We start from the raw sequence: 18,436 nt of genomic DNA, 5'->3' as shown, positions 1-18,436 counted from the left end.
GGTGCATGCGCACGTGCTAGGTAAAAACATGAAATGGTCCTGCGTTTGTCGTTTTAATGTACGTAGCGCGGAGCTGTTATTTCGTGCGTTTACATAAATTACAATGATAAAGTACGACATTTGTTTGTGCGTAATTTACTGTTGTGATGAGCAGAGTGACGACGAAATCCATTCTGCAGCAGAGTCTGCCCTCTTTTTCTCTACGGGCGGAGTAGTCGCGTGGGCGCTCGAGCGAATTGAAATAAACTGACAGGCAAGTGAGCCAATAGGCCAGCGACTAGGAAGTGCCCGCTGAAGTGGTGGCCAATTATAATGCGCTGCAGGCGTGACCTCAGTCCAAACTTTCAGCGGCGCCATCGGCTGAAAACTAAACCGAGATGGAATCTCCCAGTCTGAACCGGTTTCAACCGGTTGCGAGTTAGTTGTTTGAGAGAGGAACGAAGGCGCAGGCATACAACCTCTGTACCGTCCCGCTGGAAAATTATTGGCGTAATTAATTAGTAAATCAGGGTTTAGTTTGTTCTGTAAAATGTATGAGAGTGACATATTCCAGGGTTTGCCGTGGTAGTAGTTATTGGAATCCACATCAGTGGTTCTTAGCAGCCAGACATCACACACTACAGGAGCTGGTGATAAGTCAACGCTGCAGAAATATTTTTTTCCCCTCATCAAAAGGAATACAGAAATATTTTGTCTTATAGCTTTTTTCTTTTTGGCAAGCGCCGCTTTTTCCAAACAGAGCTACGGACTTCAGGTAGGTAACTGGTTTGAAGTGCACAGCAACAATGCTGTAATTAACCTTACTTCTCTTTACATTTATAGTGATTAAATAGTATTTTATCCCGAATATATAGTTAGAGGACTTACAGTTTTCATGCTCGCTGATGCTAAAACAACGCACTAATTTAGACTGCACAAGAAATAGCCACTGGCCGTCCGCTAGCTTACAATTGCCACTTTCAGTGGATTTGCTAACATTAGCAGTCAGAGAAAACGCAACTAAATGCACGGTGTGCTCTCTCGCCCAGGATGTTTTGTTTTGCAAACACACATTGCAGATGAATAACTAAGTGCTGTATGATTTAAATCGGTGCCTCTCCCACTACAGCAACGTCACTCGTGCGCCATGTGAGCGGATGCGAAGTTGATTTAGTTAAAAAGAAAAAAAAAGCAGTGGCTATCCTGCTGCTGGCACAATAATCGTCTATTTTTTTCATCTGCTGTTGTCACGTGGCCAGGTTTAGTGGTCATGTGATCAATTACGTTTCACACCGTACGGAAAACTTTATATAAAGACGAACTCTACCTTCACCTTAACCTAAAAGTGAGAAATTGCACCACCACCATGTGACGTTATTGACAGCAGAAGTCAAACTGAAGTCATGTGATAGCCACAACGTTAAAAGTAAAATATCTGACAAGCATTAAAAATCGTATATTTAATTGCAGCATTGAATTAAAATTCTATTCTATATGTTGTTAATGTTACTGAAGTTAACGTGCACAGTCATTCGTGGGAGTGGTTAGAGTAGTCTCACATAAGTCCAAATATGAATTGATTTTGCAACTGCTTATTAAAATAGCATGCGTGAGGTTTAATGTCAGTAACTAAACAGCTTATAGGGGTAGGAAACGTTAGTCTGGGTCACCTGCATCAGAGGTGGGAGAAGTCACCAGCAAGTCACTCTCAAGTCAGAATTGGCAAGTCTCAAGTCATAGTGACCACCAATTGTTTGCAAGCTGACTTGAGACTTGCCGATTCATTACTTGAGAATGACTTGACAGTGACTTCGTCCCATCTCTGACCCGCATGAACATTTTTTTTAAGCGCGCATGTGTTGTAGTCAGCATTTGGAGGAGCCCTGCTCACATACTGATGTAAACAATGTGACAGTCTAGCATATCCAGCACGTGGCTCTTGACCTTAATATGGTCGTGGAAAGACTGGCCTTATTTGTAAATGTCAGGATGTGCGCACACACTGTGACAGTAGTGTTAATTATTACTACTATTCATTGTGTAGACCATTACAGTGTGCTTTTTATTGTATTCATTTTTTTAAATAAAAAAGTTGTCTTTGGAATCCACTCAATTTTTTACATAACAAGTAGTGGTGGAGATGCCTGTTCCTTATCACCAATAAATTAAGATTACCTGAACTTGACACATTTTTACAGTAACTGCATTATACAACGTACTGTCAAATTCTGCAGAGCTGAAACAATTGATTGATTGATTACTGAGGAAATGATTTGTTATAACCTCAGAGATGAGAACATTTGCTGCTTTTCTCACTTCTGCACCATTGGAAAGGGTATATGTTATGGTTTTGGCCTGCTGCTTCAGCAAATCATCCATAGATAGGCACTTGGATAATAGGGCTGCACAGTCTCATTTGAAACCTGCGTGATATCGCGGGATTTGGCTACGTAGGGGGACAGCCGCTCCCGTTACGCAACATATACACAGCATAACTTCACACAGGAAAATGGTGTACTGTTTTGTTTTCGGCTGCAATCACTGAAGCAGTGGCGAAAAGTGCATTTTTTTTTTTGGTTCCTAGTGGAGAAGGGAAGATGAGGCAAATGGGATAGTTTGTGTTGGTAAGTGTTAGCCTACACAGCTAACCAGAGTAGCTATGTTCTCTCACCTGCACAACTGCCTCAATGCGTTTGTGCTCCGGGTCATAAACAAACTGCAACACGTCCACTTTCCACCAAGTGTAATTTGCCCAAAAACTCAGAGAAAGTGCCCTGTTTCTGGCCCTGGAAGTAGAGAAATTACATCATATGTGTCATATTTTACCCCTTTAGTGCCTGCCCTCAAACGAGACTGCGCTGCCCAATTGTAATATTAATTTCTTCTTATGCTGTGACATTTTGTAATGGGATTGATGCATATATTTATTCAAGGCACGGGTCTTGAGAGCATCCACTAGTGCTGTGCATTGCCGAATCCACCACGCTGCTGAAATGCCCTGGGTCCTATAGCAACCACCAAGCAGACAACTGGTCTTTGTCCACCTCTAGGAAGTAACCATCTATCTGCCGTTGCCTGATGTAACATGGACCTCCCTTTTTTAAGTTGCTGGGTTCCTCAACATTGAGACACGTATGTGCTGGCTCATGGCAAAAAATACACCACATGGCCAAAATTCTGTCATTGACATTCCTGCACAGTGAAAGTCACACACCTTATCTGAGTCTCCCTAAATAACGATTCATCTGAGACAAAGTCATTCCAGCATAGGAATGACTTTGGTCAGATGTAGTGTGACATGCACTTATTGTATGTTGAGTCCACTTTGCCATGGTTCTAGGTAGGAATGGGTTTCTTCATTGTGGCATGAAGAAAGAATATTGTGGACAGTCTCCTTGTTTGAATTTCTTCTGAAGTACGTTTTATATGAAACTCATCAGAATCTATGGCAGCAATCTGATAACTGGATTTATACAGAAGGGTGAGATTTGATGTAGCCTGCTGGTCTTTACAGGGTTTCCATCCTGTTTCAAATATCAAGGAGACACTACTGATTTTTCCTTGAGTTTTTATAGGCAAATCTAGTGGCTCTATGCGGCACTGCTTTCAGTCGGTTAAAGACTAAAGTTTTGTAGGCAGTCTTTCACCTTTTAAAGGCAGATGTATGTGTCTCTGCAAGAGACAAAGAATCTTGGTTGCTTTGGACTCAGTCGTGTTCGCGTGATCCGTCCAGCACATCTTATTGCTTATTTCAATATGTTAAGTGTTATTTGTGACAGATTGAAGGTGTTTTTAATTCATACTCAGAGTTTCCACTTATGGATGATATGCATAACACTGAATTTGTGAAAAATTTCAACTACCATTGGGCCACTTAATTACACAAGATACTGATGCTGTTCAGTGGGACCTTGCTGACATTGTGCAACATTCTTGCAACTCTCGTAATAAGATATGCAATCATTCGCAAAGAATTGTACTTAAGAACAAAAGCATTGGCATCGGTCCCTAACAGAATAACAAGGGTCCTAAAAATGCTAACCTCATGGCTTAAACATTTTAAACTAAGAAGTTAGAAAAATATCCCCCCCCCCCCCCCCCCCCCTTACAGTTGTCATGGAGGCAATAACTACTTATACAGACCATCTTTTTGTACCAGTATGTTAACATGTTTATTTCTGCTCTAAATTTGGGCATTTTAACATTGAATTGAATGGGAACCTGCTCACTTTTGGAGTTAGCCTCAAGCGGACAGTCGAGGAACTGCAACTTTTTCTTCTGGTCGGGCTTCATCTGAGACCATGCAACTTCCCACTTGATTGTCACTGTGAAGTGAAAAAGCGCCTTTAGTGAGGAAACTGATAAACCAGCTGTGTAAAGGGTCTGTAATATGTGACTGTATTAGCTTCAGAACGAGTCTGAAAAACTGAGTCATCTGCTTGACCTTGGTAGTTTTTATTAGTTGTAACTCTCTTGTGTATATAAAATGGTAAAAAAAAAAAAAAAAAAAAAGTATCATACATAAATCAAAACAAGAGCCAAAAGAATGACCTGCACTTTGTGCTGCTTGCACATACACAACTTTGAGCCTTATTTTCTACAACGGGTGACAACCAGAGTCACACTTGTTTCTGAAATGTAGTTTGTGCATCTCTTTGGTATTTTCATGCCAAAAGCAGAGCACATGGTGTAGTGGTAGAAAACTCCGCAAGTTGTATCGGAAATTTCTGATCCATGAATTACGTTGGTATCAGAAGCCGATACGATATTGGCTCAGATTGGCCCCATCCCTACTTTGGTTAGTGGTTGTGCCTTTCCCCAATTTCTTAATTTTTTTTTAAATAAGCTACCAACATTATTTACACCAGATGCCTGTCTTTTGCTGCAGTACTTTCATCAGTAAATTTACAAAGATACAGTACTTTACAAGTCAAAGTGATCTTAATACTTTAACATTCGGTGTAGTTTTTCACATGCCATTCCCCAAAACTCAGGTAAATTCTGAAAACATTGAAAGGTATGTGAGTGATCCGCAATAACTGAGCCACATTCTCTCACATATTTTATTCTTTCTCGTCATTTACTTTTCACCTTTGGTTTGATTTCAAAAAAAAAAAAAAAAAAAAAAAAAGATTTTTCTGTGCAAAGTTCTTAAAAGTACATGAAGTGGTGCTTGTTGTTTATGTTGTGTGTGTGGTTTTTTTCCTCCATATTTTGCCATTCATCATCTGCAATTTTGGTTCTTTTTTCCCACTTTTCTTTCAGCGTATGTTATTGCTGTGTTTGTGTTTTTATTTCATTTTTTAAAAAATAATGCTAATCCAGGGTCATTATCCCTGCTCTTGGAGATGAATTGCAATGCATGTTTTCCATGCGTATCTGCTGTAGGCACAACTGAGCTGATTAGTCATGTGTGGTTTTCCCTATTTTTTATTTATTTATTTTTTGATTAACTGAGCGCACCTGACTAAGTTGGTAATTAGCAATGGGTGGAGAAGGTAGAATTGGAAACATGTAGGGTGTGTGATTTTCAGGAGCAGGGTTGATGACCCCTGCACTAGACCATGGGAAAAGTGACTACATCATGGTTCATATTTACAAAAACAATGCACATTTGTATTTATTTATTTATTTATGAGAAGCATCATACGACGCGGTGGCTTAGTGGTTACCACTAATGCCTTACAATAAGAAGGTCGTGGGATCACTTCCCACCCTTTGTGTGGAGTTTGCATGTTCTCCCCGTGTCTGTATTGGTTTCTTCCTGGCATTTCAGTTTCTTCCCACAGTCAGAACATGCTTATTTAGGGTCTGCTTCTTTCTCTGCCCTTGAGCAAGGCAGAGTCTCTACATCTGGAGTTGGTCCTCAGGCGCCGGACTGTGGCTGCCCACTGGTCCTAGTGGTTGGATTGTGTCTAACTGCAATTAGGATAAGTTAAATGCAGAAGACACATTCGTATATTAAACTCACAGTGAAAGGTAATCGCTATACCATGAATTAAAAGAAACAAAAATCTAAAAGCCAAAATGATGGTGTGAATAAGTAAGTGCCCCCTTCAGTATAGCACATGTAAACCATCAATTTTATATACAGTTTTCTTCAGACAAGTCAGGGAATGGATACGTGTACATTCCCAAGACACTGACTATGTATTTACATGAATTGTGAAGAAATACAAACAGTATAGCACTCTATGGTAAATCTGTGTGGAGTACATAGTTCTTAAAAACTGAGTGACTGTATAAGAAGGTGAAGAGTGATGAAAGCCACCAAGACACCAGGACAACCCTGAAGAAGTTATAGACTTCTGTGGCTATGATTGAAGAGATTGTACATAGAGCAAGTTTTGCATTTTGTATCACCACTCCTGCCTTCATAGTGGAGTTGCACAGAGAATAATTTTCTTTCAACAAAATATCAAATCTATGCTTGAATCTCTAATGTGCCTTCTGGCAAATTGTAGCTGAACATTCAAGTTTTTTTTTTTTTTTCTTTCTTTTTTTATAGAAACCTTCTCTATACCAAATACTGTCCAATACATAGTCAGTGTCTTGGGAATGTTCATGTTCATGTATCCATCCCCTGACTTGTCTGAAGAAAACTGTATATAAAAGTGATGGTTTACATGTGCTATACTAAAGGGGGCACTTACTTATTCACACCCTCACTTTGGCTTTTAGATTTTTGTTTCTTTTAATTCAGTTGAGGTGGCTCGGGCATGTTTTCCGGATGCCCCCTGGACGCCTCGCTGGAGAGGTGTTCCGGGCACGTCCCATTGGGAGGAGGCCCCGGGGAAGACCCAGGACACGCTGGAAGGATTACATCTCTCGGCTGGCTTGGGAACGCCTTGGGGTTCCCCCGGAGGAGCTGGGGGAGGTGTGTGTGGATTGGGAGGTCTGGGCGGCTTTGCTTGAGCTGCTGCCCCCGCGACCTGACTCCGGATAAAGCGGAAGAAAATGGATGGATGGATGGATGGAATTCACGATGTAGCGATTACCTTTCACTGTGCGTTTAAAGAGCATGATCCTAGGAATTCTAATATACAAGGCCTGAATTTTTGCTTTGTTTTTTGATGTCCTAATAAAAATCTAACATGTAAAGTGTCAAGGGGGCAAACACTTTATCACAGCACTGTATGTACAATGGCAAATAAAGGCACTTTGCTTTACTTTACTTATTAATTTGGTTCCCAAATATATAGTATAAAATGCTTTTTGAAGTACCATAGTGCATCCAGCAGGCAAAGTTTTTCTTATCTTGAATTAAGTTTTTCTGCTCTCCGCAAAAAAAAAAAATTAGTTGCCAAGTTGATCCCTGCCACCAACCCACTGTGTGCTGAGTAGAGGTTGTGTTGTGCTGTGTTGTGTTGTTTTTTTTTTTGTTTTTTTTAGAGGAAAAAAATGAGGGCAGCAAATTGCTGCTGCAATATTGCACATATACTTAGTGGTGTAAGTCAAATGTGACTCAGACTAGGGTTGGGTATCGCATAGGTAGTTTTTTGCGATTCTGGTAGTAAATTGATACTTTTTGGGCATAATCACATCAGGCCCATGACACATGGGCCATGCTAGACTATGACTCTTCCCTCTTCCCTCCATTACAGTTTTTCACTATGTGATGGTCCAACCTAGATGCTTCCATGCCTAGTCTTTGCTGCTTCTAAAGTAAGGCTTATTTTTTGCAGAGTAAATTTTTAAGTGGCATTTGTGAATATAATTCCATTATGTAGGGCCTGACAAAAGTTTCCCAAGGTAATCCCTTACTCATGTTGTTATCGGCTATTGATGAATAACTGTTGATGCATTGCCATTTTAGATTGGCGATCATGGGGGTTCAGCTTAGGTTTGCTTCCTTGTCATTTATGTGCTGAATTTCAGCTGTATTCTTTGAAAAATGTGAAGATGTCGTGTACTGCAGACTGATAAATACGCAAGTCCTGCCTTTCTTGGAGGAACATTGTTTTTAAATGTTTGAATAGTTGTCTCATGCATTTGTTGAGAAACTGTAAATTTTACATTAAAATCTGTTTATTTCAATTTAGCAGGGTTAAATCAACAATTTTAATTTTTGGTTTGTAGCCGTTCAAAACTGTTTTGTGGTAGGAAATTGTTGACAAATGCTTTTCTGTTACTGTTTCAATTTTAATGTCTATGCCCTTGTATTACATAAGGAAAAGCTCCCCTGGAAAAAAACCCTTTTACTATACTGAAGAAGAAAATTCAGCAAGACTCAGATCTATGGTACATGTTAACTGCATTGGCAAAAACAGATTGTAGGGGTTCTAGGGAGTATTAGCGATGTCTGTGAATACAGACATCGCTAATACCGTTTGTTCAAATTTTGCAGACTGACAGGCTTGTGACAGCATGTGCTTACTTTGCAATGGTGCATCTTTGGTGGATGTTGGTGATATTTGTTAGGTGGTTGGCTGTTTGTTTCTAAACACACAGTTCACCTGACTTTGCCTTTTGGCTATGTTCTGTGCTCCTTTGACCCCTCCCTCTGTTGTCCTTGCAGAGCTCTATGCCAGCAATTATGACAATGTTAGCAGACCATGCAGCACAGCAGCTGCTGGACTTCAACCAGAAACTGGATATCAACTTACTGGATAATGTGGTGAACTGTCTATATCATGGGGTGGGACCACAGGTGAGGAGTCTGTAATCTAACTTTTTTTGTGTATGGGCCTAAAGGTAATTCTTTCCTATTGAATGAAACTTAAAAGATCCTGACAAGCATCCCCCCCCCCCCCCCCCCCCCACACACACACACATACTTTGCTTTGTGTTTAAACGAGGTGCTAAACATGTTGTATGTTAATTCATTACAGGGCTCGCAAAATTTCAAAATCCCTAGTAGCCCTTCGGGCAGGCACTCTTCAGGTTTTGGTAGCCCGAAATGAAATGAACTGGCCCATTTTTTGTTTTTAATGTTTTAATGCAAGTGATAACACATTTAACCTAATTAACATTTTTGGAATGTTTATTAACACAGAACAAGAACAAGAAAATGGATTATTCTGGCAAATTAGAAAATGCCAGTTGTTGAAGGAACAGTCTCATCTTCAGACATTTCCTCTTGTGCCACAGTCTCCTCTTCTCTGCTCAGTTTTTCCTGTTTTGTGTACAATATGTCTTGTGCCCTTTGTGCTCAACATCCAGAAATGCTGTCTCAGGACAAAAGGATTCCACTGATTTCCCATTTATGGAGATGTGCATAAGGTCATTCAGTGTTTCAGCCTGGAGACTTGTGCGGTATACTGTTTTCACACGGTTCATGCAAGAAAATCCTCTCTCAAAAAATGGCTGTTGATGGACTTAGTGTCAGCATTAACTTCACTAGCAACAACACATGGGACAGGTTTTCAGGATTCGCAGATAAGAGATCTTTGTACAAGGTGTCTAGTTTGCTACCACGGTGTGCTGAAAGCCACATTTTTAGATCCATCCATTCTTCTGGAAGTTTGCCTTTTTCCTCCTCATTTAGCAAAGTGTCAAAATGTTTGACAAGACAGTCCACCTCTTCATCCCCAAAAGTTGACAGCTCGTCTTGAGCTGGGAAGAGTAGAAGGGTCAAAAACTTGGAAGCAAGACAAGGGTCTTTGAGAAAGATTTTTAAATCTGTTGTCCATGTACTTAACTGTGTTGTCAATAATCTTCAGGAACAGTGTACTAATGGCACTTTTTAAATCTGTTGTCCATGTACTTAACTGTGTTGTCAATAATCTTCAGGAACAGTGTACTAATGGCACTTGTGTCCTTGTCTTCACATCGCCCCCAACAGGTCGCTGGCTTTTTGTGAGTTTTGTTCCACTGTAAGAAATACTCTCATCATCATTTACTGTGAGTTTGGTGTCCAGGGATTTTTGAAATTCACCTGGCTTGGTTTTAAGGCTGATTAGGCGTGATGTTGTGCTCTCGACTAACTGATTTGTTCCCATAATGCTCAGTTTGTCATGCTGCATTTCAGTGCTGCATTTGGAAAGGATTGTGCTGTAATCTAACATAAAATGCAGAAATCTAACAAATCTCTCACTTTTCATCTCCTGCACAATCCCCTTTGCTTTTGCAGCATCTTCTTCTGGTGTAACACCACTTCCTCCTGACATGTTTTCCAAATGGGTAACTGTTTGAGTGTAGTTTTTTCCACAGCCGTTAGACATCTCAGCCTGCTTGGCAGCCACCGGGTGCTTTTTAGGCCACTAAAATGTGCCAGTTTTTCATTGAGTATTTCACTTATTTCAGTCAGTTCCCTTCTCTTTTTTGGCGAATAATAATACATCTTAAAGATGCTTTTGAGTGTGTCTTCAAATTCTGCTAGGTACTCGCAATCTTTAATGCTGCCCAGCACTGCTAGCTCTAATTTATGTGCAACACAATGTATAGTAATGACATGAGGTGCCCTTTCTTTGAGCTGCCCAGCTACTCCAGTTTTTTCTCCAATCATTACAGCAGCACCATCAAAATTGGCACAGACCACTTTTTTTTTCCCCAAATGTCTGCACTGATGCCTACATGGTCCACAGCTTCATCAATGGCTTCTAGAACCCCTGCAGCATTTGAGCTTCTGACTGTGGCATTTCATTGTAGGTAGATATGTCACCATTTCCCTTTACATATCTAACATGAACCAGCTGCTGTTCAATAACCCCAGCATCTGTGCTCCCATCTGCGAGCACAGTCAAAAACCTGCTGTCTTTGATATCTTTTTGAATCTGGTCTCTAGAGGTTTCTGCTATAGCCCTAATACGTAAAATCTCTGCAGGCATGGTCACCGTGGTAAGTAGAACCTACATCTATGCCATTTGCTTTTTGAAGTTTGCAAAGACTGCCAAATTTTTCCATTGGCAATTCACTTTTTGCAACATAAAATGCTGTTCTAAAAAGTCTAGTCATTATATCCTGCTGTGCTTTGTTCATGTGTTGTATGGTTTTTGCAATTGGTGTCTCTTCTGGGAATAAAGCTGCAGACTGGGCACTAATGCACTTCTTATGTATGTGAGTTGTCATGGGTTCTGATGGGGTCTTTCCTTAAATTACTAGTACCAAGTACAAAATCATTGTTGGAGTCAGAAATTGTAGGGAATTGACGACACACTTGACAGAACATTGTTTTGTTCACCTTATCATATTCCAGCCAAGGGAATTCCTTAGTCCATGAAACCACAAATGTGCTCTTTCTTTTTGCTTCATAGTCTGATTTTTCAGAACTCTTTTTTGGGCTGGCTTGTCGCTCTGTTCCTGTGGAGGCTGGCTGCTCTGACGCTGAACTGGCCTGGTCCTGTGTGGTTGCCTGCTCATCTGTGCTGGACTGTCCCTCTTTCTCTGCCCCCTCTTCATTCTGACTTGTGTTTTTTGGCTGCACAGAACTAAAATATCGACGTAAATCCATCTGTGTTCAAAAAAGAATAAATGAATTAAATAAATAAACAATTGTTTCGCACATGTGCGTTTTTTTTTTTTTTTACTTTATTAACCTACGATCAAAAGACGTCTATATTGGCGAGTGTTTGCGATGCTTCAATTCTGCCTAGTAGCGTGGTGACTGCAGACTAAACCAGCAACTGTTTTGCTTCCTATTCTTCTCACTTCATCGTACTCGGTGCTTCGTGAACATGCGGCTGGCTCGTGTGTGCGGCGTGTGAGAAAGCGGGCGGGAGAGAGAGCGAGCGCGAGCGCCTGGCTGCGCACGTAACACACAGAAGGACGGCGCCGTCTCCTCTCATCCTCAGCCAGCCAAGATATCGGGTATATTTTTAGGTAGCCCATCAGGCAGGGGGTGTAAAAGTTTAGTAGCCCGAGTGAAAAAGTACATAGCCCCGGGACGTCGGGCTAGTGATTTTGCGAGCCCTGAACATGTTGTGCTGGCAGTATAAATCAATCATAAGCTTTTGGCAAGGGGATCAGCATTGCGATGCAGATGAGGTTTGAAATGACTTGTCATGTTCACTAGTGCATTTGTAAGTCTGTTCATTGCATCCATCTGTTAATGTTGCTGCTCATATGTTTTACAGCAAAGAATGGCACAAGAGGTGTTGACGCACCTAAAAGAGCACCCGGATGCCTGGACTAGAGTGGACACCATTTTGGAGTTCTCTCAGAATATGAACACCAAAGTAAGCTTGCTTCACTCCAGAAACCATTGCCAAAATGTATATATTTGCTCTGAGGAAGGAGTGTATGTTATACACAGATTTTTGAGAAGTTTTAACACTAGCTCATAGCAGTGTTTAGGTTATAAGTCAAGAATATTTTGAGGAAACTGCTGTTTACTTTTTTGATCAGCCCTCCTTTGGTATACTAACATATTTGACAAAAATGCCCAAGGAACCTTTTTTTTTTTTTTTTGTAACCGTTTTGTTTTCTCTTACAAAAAAGAAAAATATATGGCCAAGTGGCTTAGTGGTTAGCACTGCTGTTTCACAACAAGAAGGTCCTGGGATCACTTCCACCTGGTCCTTTCTGTGTGGAGTTTCCATGTTCTCCCTGTGTGTGGGGTCCCTGTGGGTGCTCCGGCTTCCTCTCACTTCCAATGATATGCAGGTTCGGTGAACTGAAAACTCGACATTGACTGTAGCTGTGAGTGTGTGGGTTTGTCTGTCTGTATATGGCCCTGCAATAGACTGGTGTCTTGTCCATATTCTCATGCCCTATGACTGCTGGGATGGGCTCCAGCTTCCCTGCGATCCTTAATTGGAATTCGTAGGTATAGAGAATAAATGAAAATACAACCAACATTCCACATCGGGGGTGGGCAACTTGTTCCAGAATGGGCCAAGAGGGTGCAGGTTTTCTTTGCAGCCACTGACTCTACCAGGTGATTTCACTGATTATATCTGCTCAAAGTGATATTAATCAGTGAAATCACCTGGTGGAGTCAGTGGCTGCAAAGAAAACCTGCACCCTCTTGGCCCTTTCTGGAGCAAGTTGCCCACCCCTGTTCAACATGTATCATACAATTTCACTAATGCTAACCTAACAATGGGGTCCACAGCCCAAGTACCAAGGTTGGGTTTTATACATCAAAGCGTTGCTTAGATATTGCCTCACTTCCTTTTTGGCAGCATTGCCACTCATTTCATTTATCTGTACCAAATGAAAAATCAAACAGCCATATACACAGAATTATGAGGTTTGGTTTGAAAATCAAGTCTACCAATTTCAGTAACACTGGACAAAATTTGGGTACTATGAAATTGTTTTTAGACTTTTCTATAGCCCAAGGGTCTGCAACCTTTACTGTCAGAAGAGCCATATTTGTCCCGTCTGCCACAAATAAAATTCTTCTAGAGCTGCAAAACATATTTGACCTTTTAAAATGACTGAATACAGATAACACATCTTATAAAGTGTTTCTGTATACAGTTATACATCTACATACAGTGGCTTGCAAACATATTCAGCCCCTGATATTCCATGCATTTTGATTTGTTTATGGCATTTCAAATACAAAAAGTAAATCAGGCTTCTCAATATAAATAATTCTAAAATTATCTTCCTTAGACTCAAACTGAAAGCAAATCTCTACAACTTGATATAAACTAATTAAAAATATAAAAGCCAAGATGATGGGTTGCATAAGTAACGGATCCTTTGGTATAATACTTGTAAATAATCAATTTTATTGGTAATTTTCTTCAGACAAGTCAGGGGATTTATACATGGACATTTCCAAGTCACTGAATATGTCTTGAACTTTATTTACATCAGTTATGAAGAAATACAAATGGTATAGGCTTCTCTGGCTGTGATTGGAGAAATTGTGCATAGTGCTTTTTTGCATTTTTTTTTTTATCCGCAGTTGTACAGCTTTGTGATGAAGTGGTATAGAGGAGGATTTTCTTTCACCAAAACATTAAATCTAGGCTTGCATCTCAGATGTACCTTCTGGCAAATTGTATCTGAACTTTCAGGTCTTGTTTTTAGTAAAACCTTCCAAAACACAGTCACACCCGCAGGCACACCTATGGACAATTCACTCCCCTGCATTTACTTTGTACAAACTGACAGAAACCTTTTTAAATTTCAAGAAAAGGGTTAGTTTGAAGTCGAGTCATTCTCTGGTTCAACAGTAATTAGAAACACTAAAATACTGAAAATTACAGAGGATTTTATTTCAACGGTTTTATGCAATCATGGAGTTTAGGGCTATAAAAATGATTAAGCTTTTGCGGTTAGTAATCTTTTCAAACAGACATACAGGTTGTGATGTCAATTTGGGATAGTGTAAAGGCAAAAAAAGGTGAAAATGTGAAAAAAAGAAATACTAATACAACACACATAAAGTTGTATAACTAAAGTATTAAAAAGCTGGGTTACACACTAACACCATACACTGTAAATTATGAATGCATTTAAATAAAATTTGTATAAGCAGTATTAAACACATAAATTTCTCTGTCACTCTGTCTCTGCTACGTATCGGATATCAGATGTCCAGTGTATTGTATTGAGTTTTGAGAAGCACTATGGAGCCTGCATGTACAGTGCCTATAAATAGCATTGACACTCTTAGGCTTATATACATTTTAATTTCTTTACTCCATTTCAGCAAAAAAGTAGTTTACTCTTTTCTGTATGAAAATTATCCTTGTTAAACTCCAATTGAAAAGACAGCTCTACAATATGATATAAATTAAATAAAAATCTTATGTTTTTACCACATAATTGCTTGCATCAGCCTACCTGTTCTGCTTCTTGCTGTTCTGGCTGTCCCACACAGTCCAAACTCTTTATTCAAGAGTGTGGTCTTTCAGTTTTAGAGAAGGATTTATTTATTTCACTCATTCCATATGATCCAGCATGTCCTTTTCATTCAAATCATCTTGTTGTTTTATGGTGGTTGGCATTCAGCTTAATTTGGCATTACTGCTACCTTCTGCTCTGGAGTGTGAATCACAGTACCTCTTTCAGAGCAGTACAAGGAAGCATCTTGTTATGTGTGTATACACTGCCATCTTTTGGTCAAAGATGACAATATACTCACTCGCTCATCTTTAACCACTTACTCCAGTTAAGGGTCATGGGGTGCAGTCATAGGTCGTGAGGCGGGCTTCCCCCTGGACGGGACACCAGTGTGTCACAGGGACACATATAGACAGACAAAGATTCACACCAGCACACCTACAACAATTTAAAGTTTCTAATCCACCTAATATGCATTGTCTTTGGAAGTGGGAAGCCGGAGCACCCGGAGGGAACCCACACAAACTCCTCACAGAAAGGCCACAGGGAGGAATTGATCCCATGACCTTCTTGCTGTGAGTTAACAGTGCTAAGCACTAAGCCACCATGCTGCCCTATGACAATATAGTATTTTTTTTTAAATATTCAAATTGCTTCAAAATACAATTTGTAGGACCAGCAATAAAAAACAAGCAAAAAAAAGAAAATGTGACCAAGAGTCCTGTGCCAGTGGCATTGGACACTGCTGTGTGTGCGTGTGTTGTGCATTTTTATTTAAGAGTACTATAAACTACAATTTAAGCATTAACCCCTTTAAGCCATAGAGCCTATTTCACCAAAATCACATACCCATACATGATGATTTATTTCTCAGCTTGTACAAGGTCAAAAATGCAAAAGTTTGGATCAGCTAAAAGACAGGTCCTAGGGGATGTTGTGGATGCAAAAAAATTGAAAGTAAATAATACTCGATAGGAGTAAATGAGGTTTTTTTTTTTTTTTTTCCCCCCCAAAAAAAGAATTCCAATTTATGTCTTTATTTGCTTGGTGTTTCAGCTGTGGTTAGTTGATATGTGATTGAAGTGGATACTTTTGTACAGGAGACTTCGTTTGACATTTCAGGGGTCGAAATACATTTTTTAACCTACTTGCACTGGTGCTAGTAACAAAAGAATTACTTGCATCAAAAAAAGGTTACTTACACAACCAAAAGTCAGTCTTATATCAACCTTAAAACTCCTCCTCTGATGTGTCAGACTCTTCCTCTCTGGGGAGAGCAGCGGCAGACAGTTTTGTGTGTGTGTATGTGTTTTTTTTTTTTTCTCACACATGCGCACGAACGAATCGTCCGTGAAGATTATTTTATTTATTAACTACACAGATGTATAATAAAACAAATGGCGACTGGTTTATAAACACAATTATGACAGAGTTTAATGGGAGAGAGAGCGAGGAATTATGGAGCCCTGGAACTGTCATCGCAAAATGTTTTGCATGTGAAGAGAATGTGCGCACGTTTTAAGCATCATCTGAGTAAAACAAGGGCACAATCTACTTAGACGTGGCCACAATTTGTAAAACGTGCACTCAATATTGTCTTGACACATAAATGTTGGGTATTAGCCAACAAATCAGGAGACAGTGTAATACATTTCCCCATTAGAAATGGATCTGGTCAGGGTATATCATCATGGTTTGGGCGCACAAGGACATACAGAGAACTCCAGCAGCCCAGCATGGCATCATCTGGAAATTAAGCACATTAAAAAGGATGCTGAGGGCGAAGTGTCTCCCCATCGTGAGGATAACAGTTTAGGTCATATTATGGAGTTCATTTTGAACGAAAGGAGAATGTGCGCACATTTTAATTCCTGGGCTCAGTTAAAGGAAAACGTACGCACAAATTATCATGGCCAGAAGAAAATTAGTAAAAATATTAAAAATTAGTAAAACTATTAGTAAAAAAAAAAAAAAAAAGTAGAAAAGGGGGTGTTCACAATAATAGTAGTGTGGCATTCACTCAGTGAGTTTGTCAATTTTGTGGAACAAACAGGTGTGAATCAGGTGTCCCCTATTTAAGGATGAAGCCAGCACCTGTTGAACATGCTTTTCTCTTTGAAAAGGAAAATGAGGAAAATGAGACGTTCAAGACCTTGTTCAGAAGAACAGCATAGTTTGATTAAAAAGTTGATTGGAGAGGGGAAAACTTATACGCAGGTGCAAAAAATTATAGGCTGTTCATCTACAATGATCTCCAGTGCTTTAAAATGGACAAAAAAAAAAAAAGACGCGTGGAAGAGAATGGAAAACAACCATCTCTATACCACTAAACCTTCTCTATACCACTTCATCATGAAGCTGTATAACTGGTGATGCAACATTCAAAACCTACGCTATGCACAATCTCTTTAATCACAGCCACAGAAGTATATAACTTCTTCAGGGTTGTCTTGGTGGCTTTCCTCACTCTTCACCTTCTTATACAGTCACTCAGTTTTTGAGAACTATGTACTCCACACAGATTTACCATAGAGTGCTATACTGTTTGTATTTCTTCACAATTCATGTAAATACATAGTCAGTGTCTTGGGAATGTTCACGTATCCGTTCCCTGACTTGTCCGAAGAAAACTGAATATAAAAGTGATGGTTTACATGTGCTATACTAAAGGGGTCACTTACTTATTCACACCATCATTTTGGCTTTTAGATTTTTGTTTCTTTTAATTCATGATGTAGCGATTACCTTTCACTGTGAGTTTAAAGTGCATGATTTTAGGAATTCTAATATACAAGGCCTGAATTTTTGCTTTGTTTTTTGATGTCCTAATAAAAATCTAACATGTAAAGGGTCAAGGGGGCAAACACTCTTTCACATCACTGTACATCCCTGGTAAGTTTTTCATCTTCTTACATCATGTTGTTGACAACACGGGCAGCAATATTCTCCATGAATTCATTGTCACTTTACATGATTCATGTTATTTCTCACAAATCTATCAAAATCTACCTTTGGGAAGAATTTATGTCAAATGGTCTTCATGCTAACTAGATATATTTATTAACTAGCGCGTTGGGGGATTCTAGATTGGGTAGTGTTTAGAAAATATGTAGCTGACATTTTTCAAGGGTGGTAATAAATTATACAAAGTTTCCAGAATGTTTTTAACTGAAAGTGCAGGAAATTAAAATGAGAAACTTTTGTGAATAATTGTATTTATTATTTGGCAGATTTAGTTGTCATGTTTTACAACGGGCAAGGCTGATATATTTCCTTTGTTCAGAACTTGTCTGGTTCCAGGGACTGATCAATGGTGATGTCAACATCCACTGTTCACTGTTGTTCTAATATCCTTAATTTCTCCAAAAATATTTGTCCTATCAATATACAGAATACATAAGCATACCAAACGGAAAATGTCAGCTCTCCCAGTTTCTCCGTGATTGAAGTTACACACATGTACACAGAGGTAATTTCGCTTTGAACATATAGATGTTTTTGTGGGTCGTTTGGCACTACACATAAATTGTAAGTATCCCAGAAATACTGATATCAGCACTGGGAGGAAAAATCCATGTTATTCCCTTTCTCATTTATGTAAGTGAATAAGAATAAAATCATCAAGGCACTACACACGGGTAAGGTCTAACTTTACCAGCCCCCCTGCATAAGCACACAGGTAACAATGGTAAGGGATTTAATTTAATTGAGTTGAGTATGTATGGTTATATTTTGAATTGTGCTATTGGGCTAGTTTATCTGCTGATTTTAT

The 18,436-nt window shown here is 39.5% G+C and overlaps 1 protein-coding gene across 1 annotated transcript in view; it reads left to right on the top strand.

The window, feature by feature from the left end:
• The first annotated feature begins 384 nt into the window (after positions 1-384).
• The window catches only part of LOC117522780 (exportin-1), a 98,319-nt gene continuing 80,267 nt past the window's right edge, over positions 385-18,436 (top strand). Inside the window, exons 1-3 of the mRNA XM_034184167.1 lie at positions 385-754; positions 8,498-8,629; positions 11,994-12,095. Of these exons, the coding sequence (XP_034040058.1) occupies positions 8,504-8,629; positions 11,994-12,095 (228 nt within the window). The 5' untranslated portion in view covers positions 385-754; positions 8,498-8,503. The remainder of the gene's footprint in view (positions 755-8,497; positions 8,630-11,993; positions 12,096-18,436) is intronic.

The sequence above is a fragment of the Thalassophryne amazonica genome, chromosome 13 (genome assembly GCF_902500255.1).
Source record: "Thalassophryne amazonica chromosome 13, fThaAma1.1, whole genome shotgun sequence".
Classification (NCBI taxonomy): domain Eukaryota; kingdom Metazoa; phylum Chordata; class Actinopteri; order Batrachoidiformes; family Batrachoididae; genus Thalassophryne; species Thalassophryne amazonica.
Note: the sequence above shows the minus strand (reverse complement) of the source record. Positions and strands in the feature narration are given on the sequence as shown.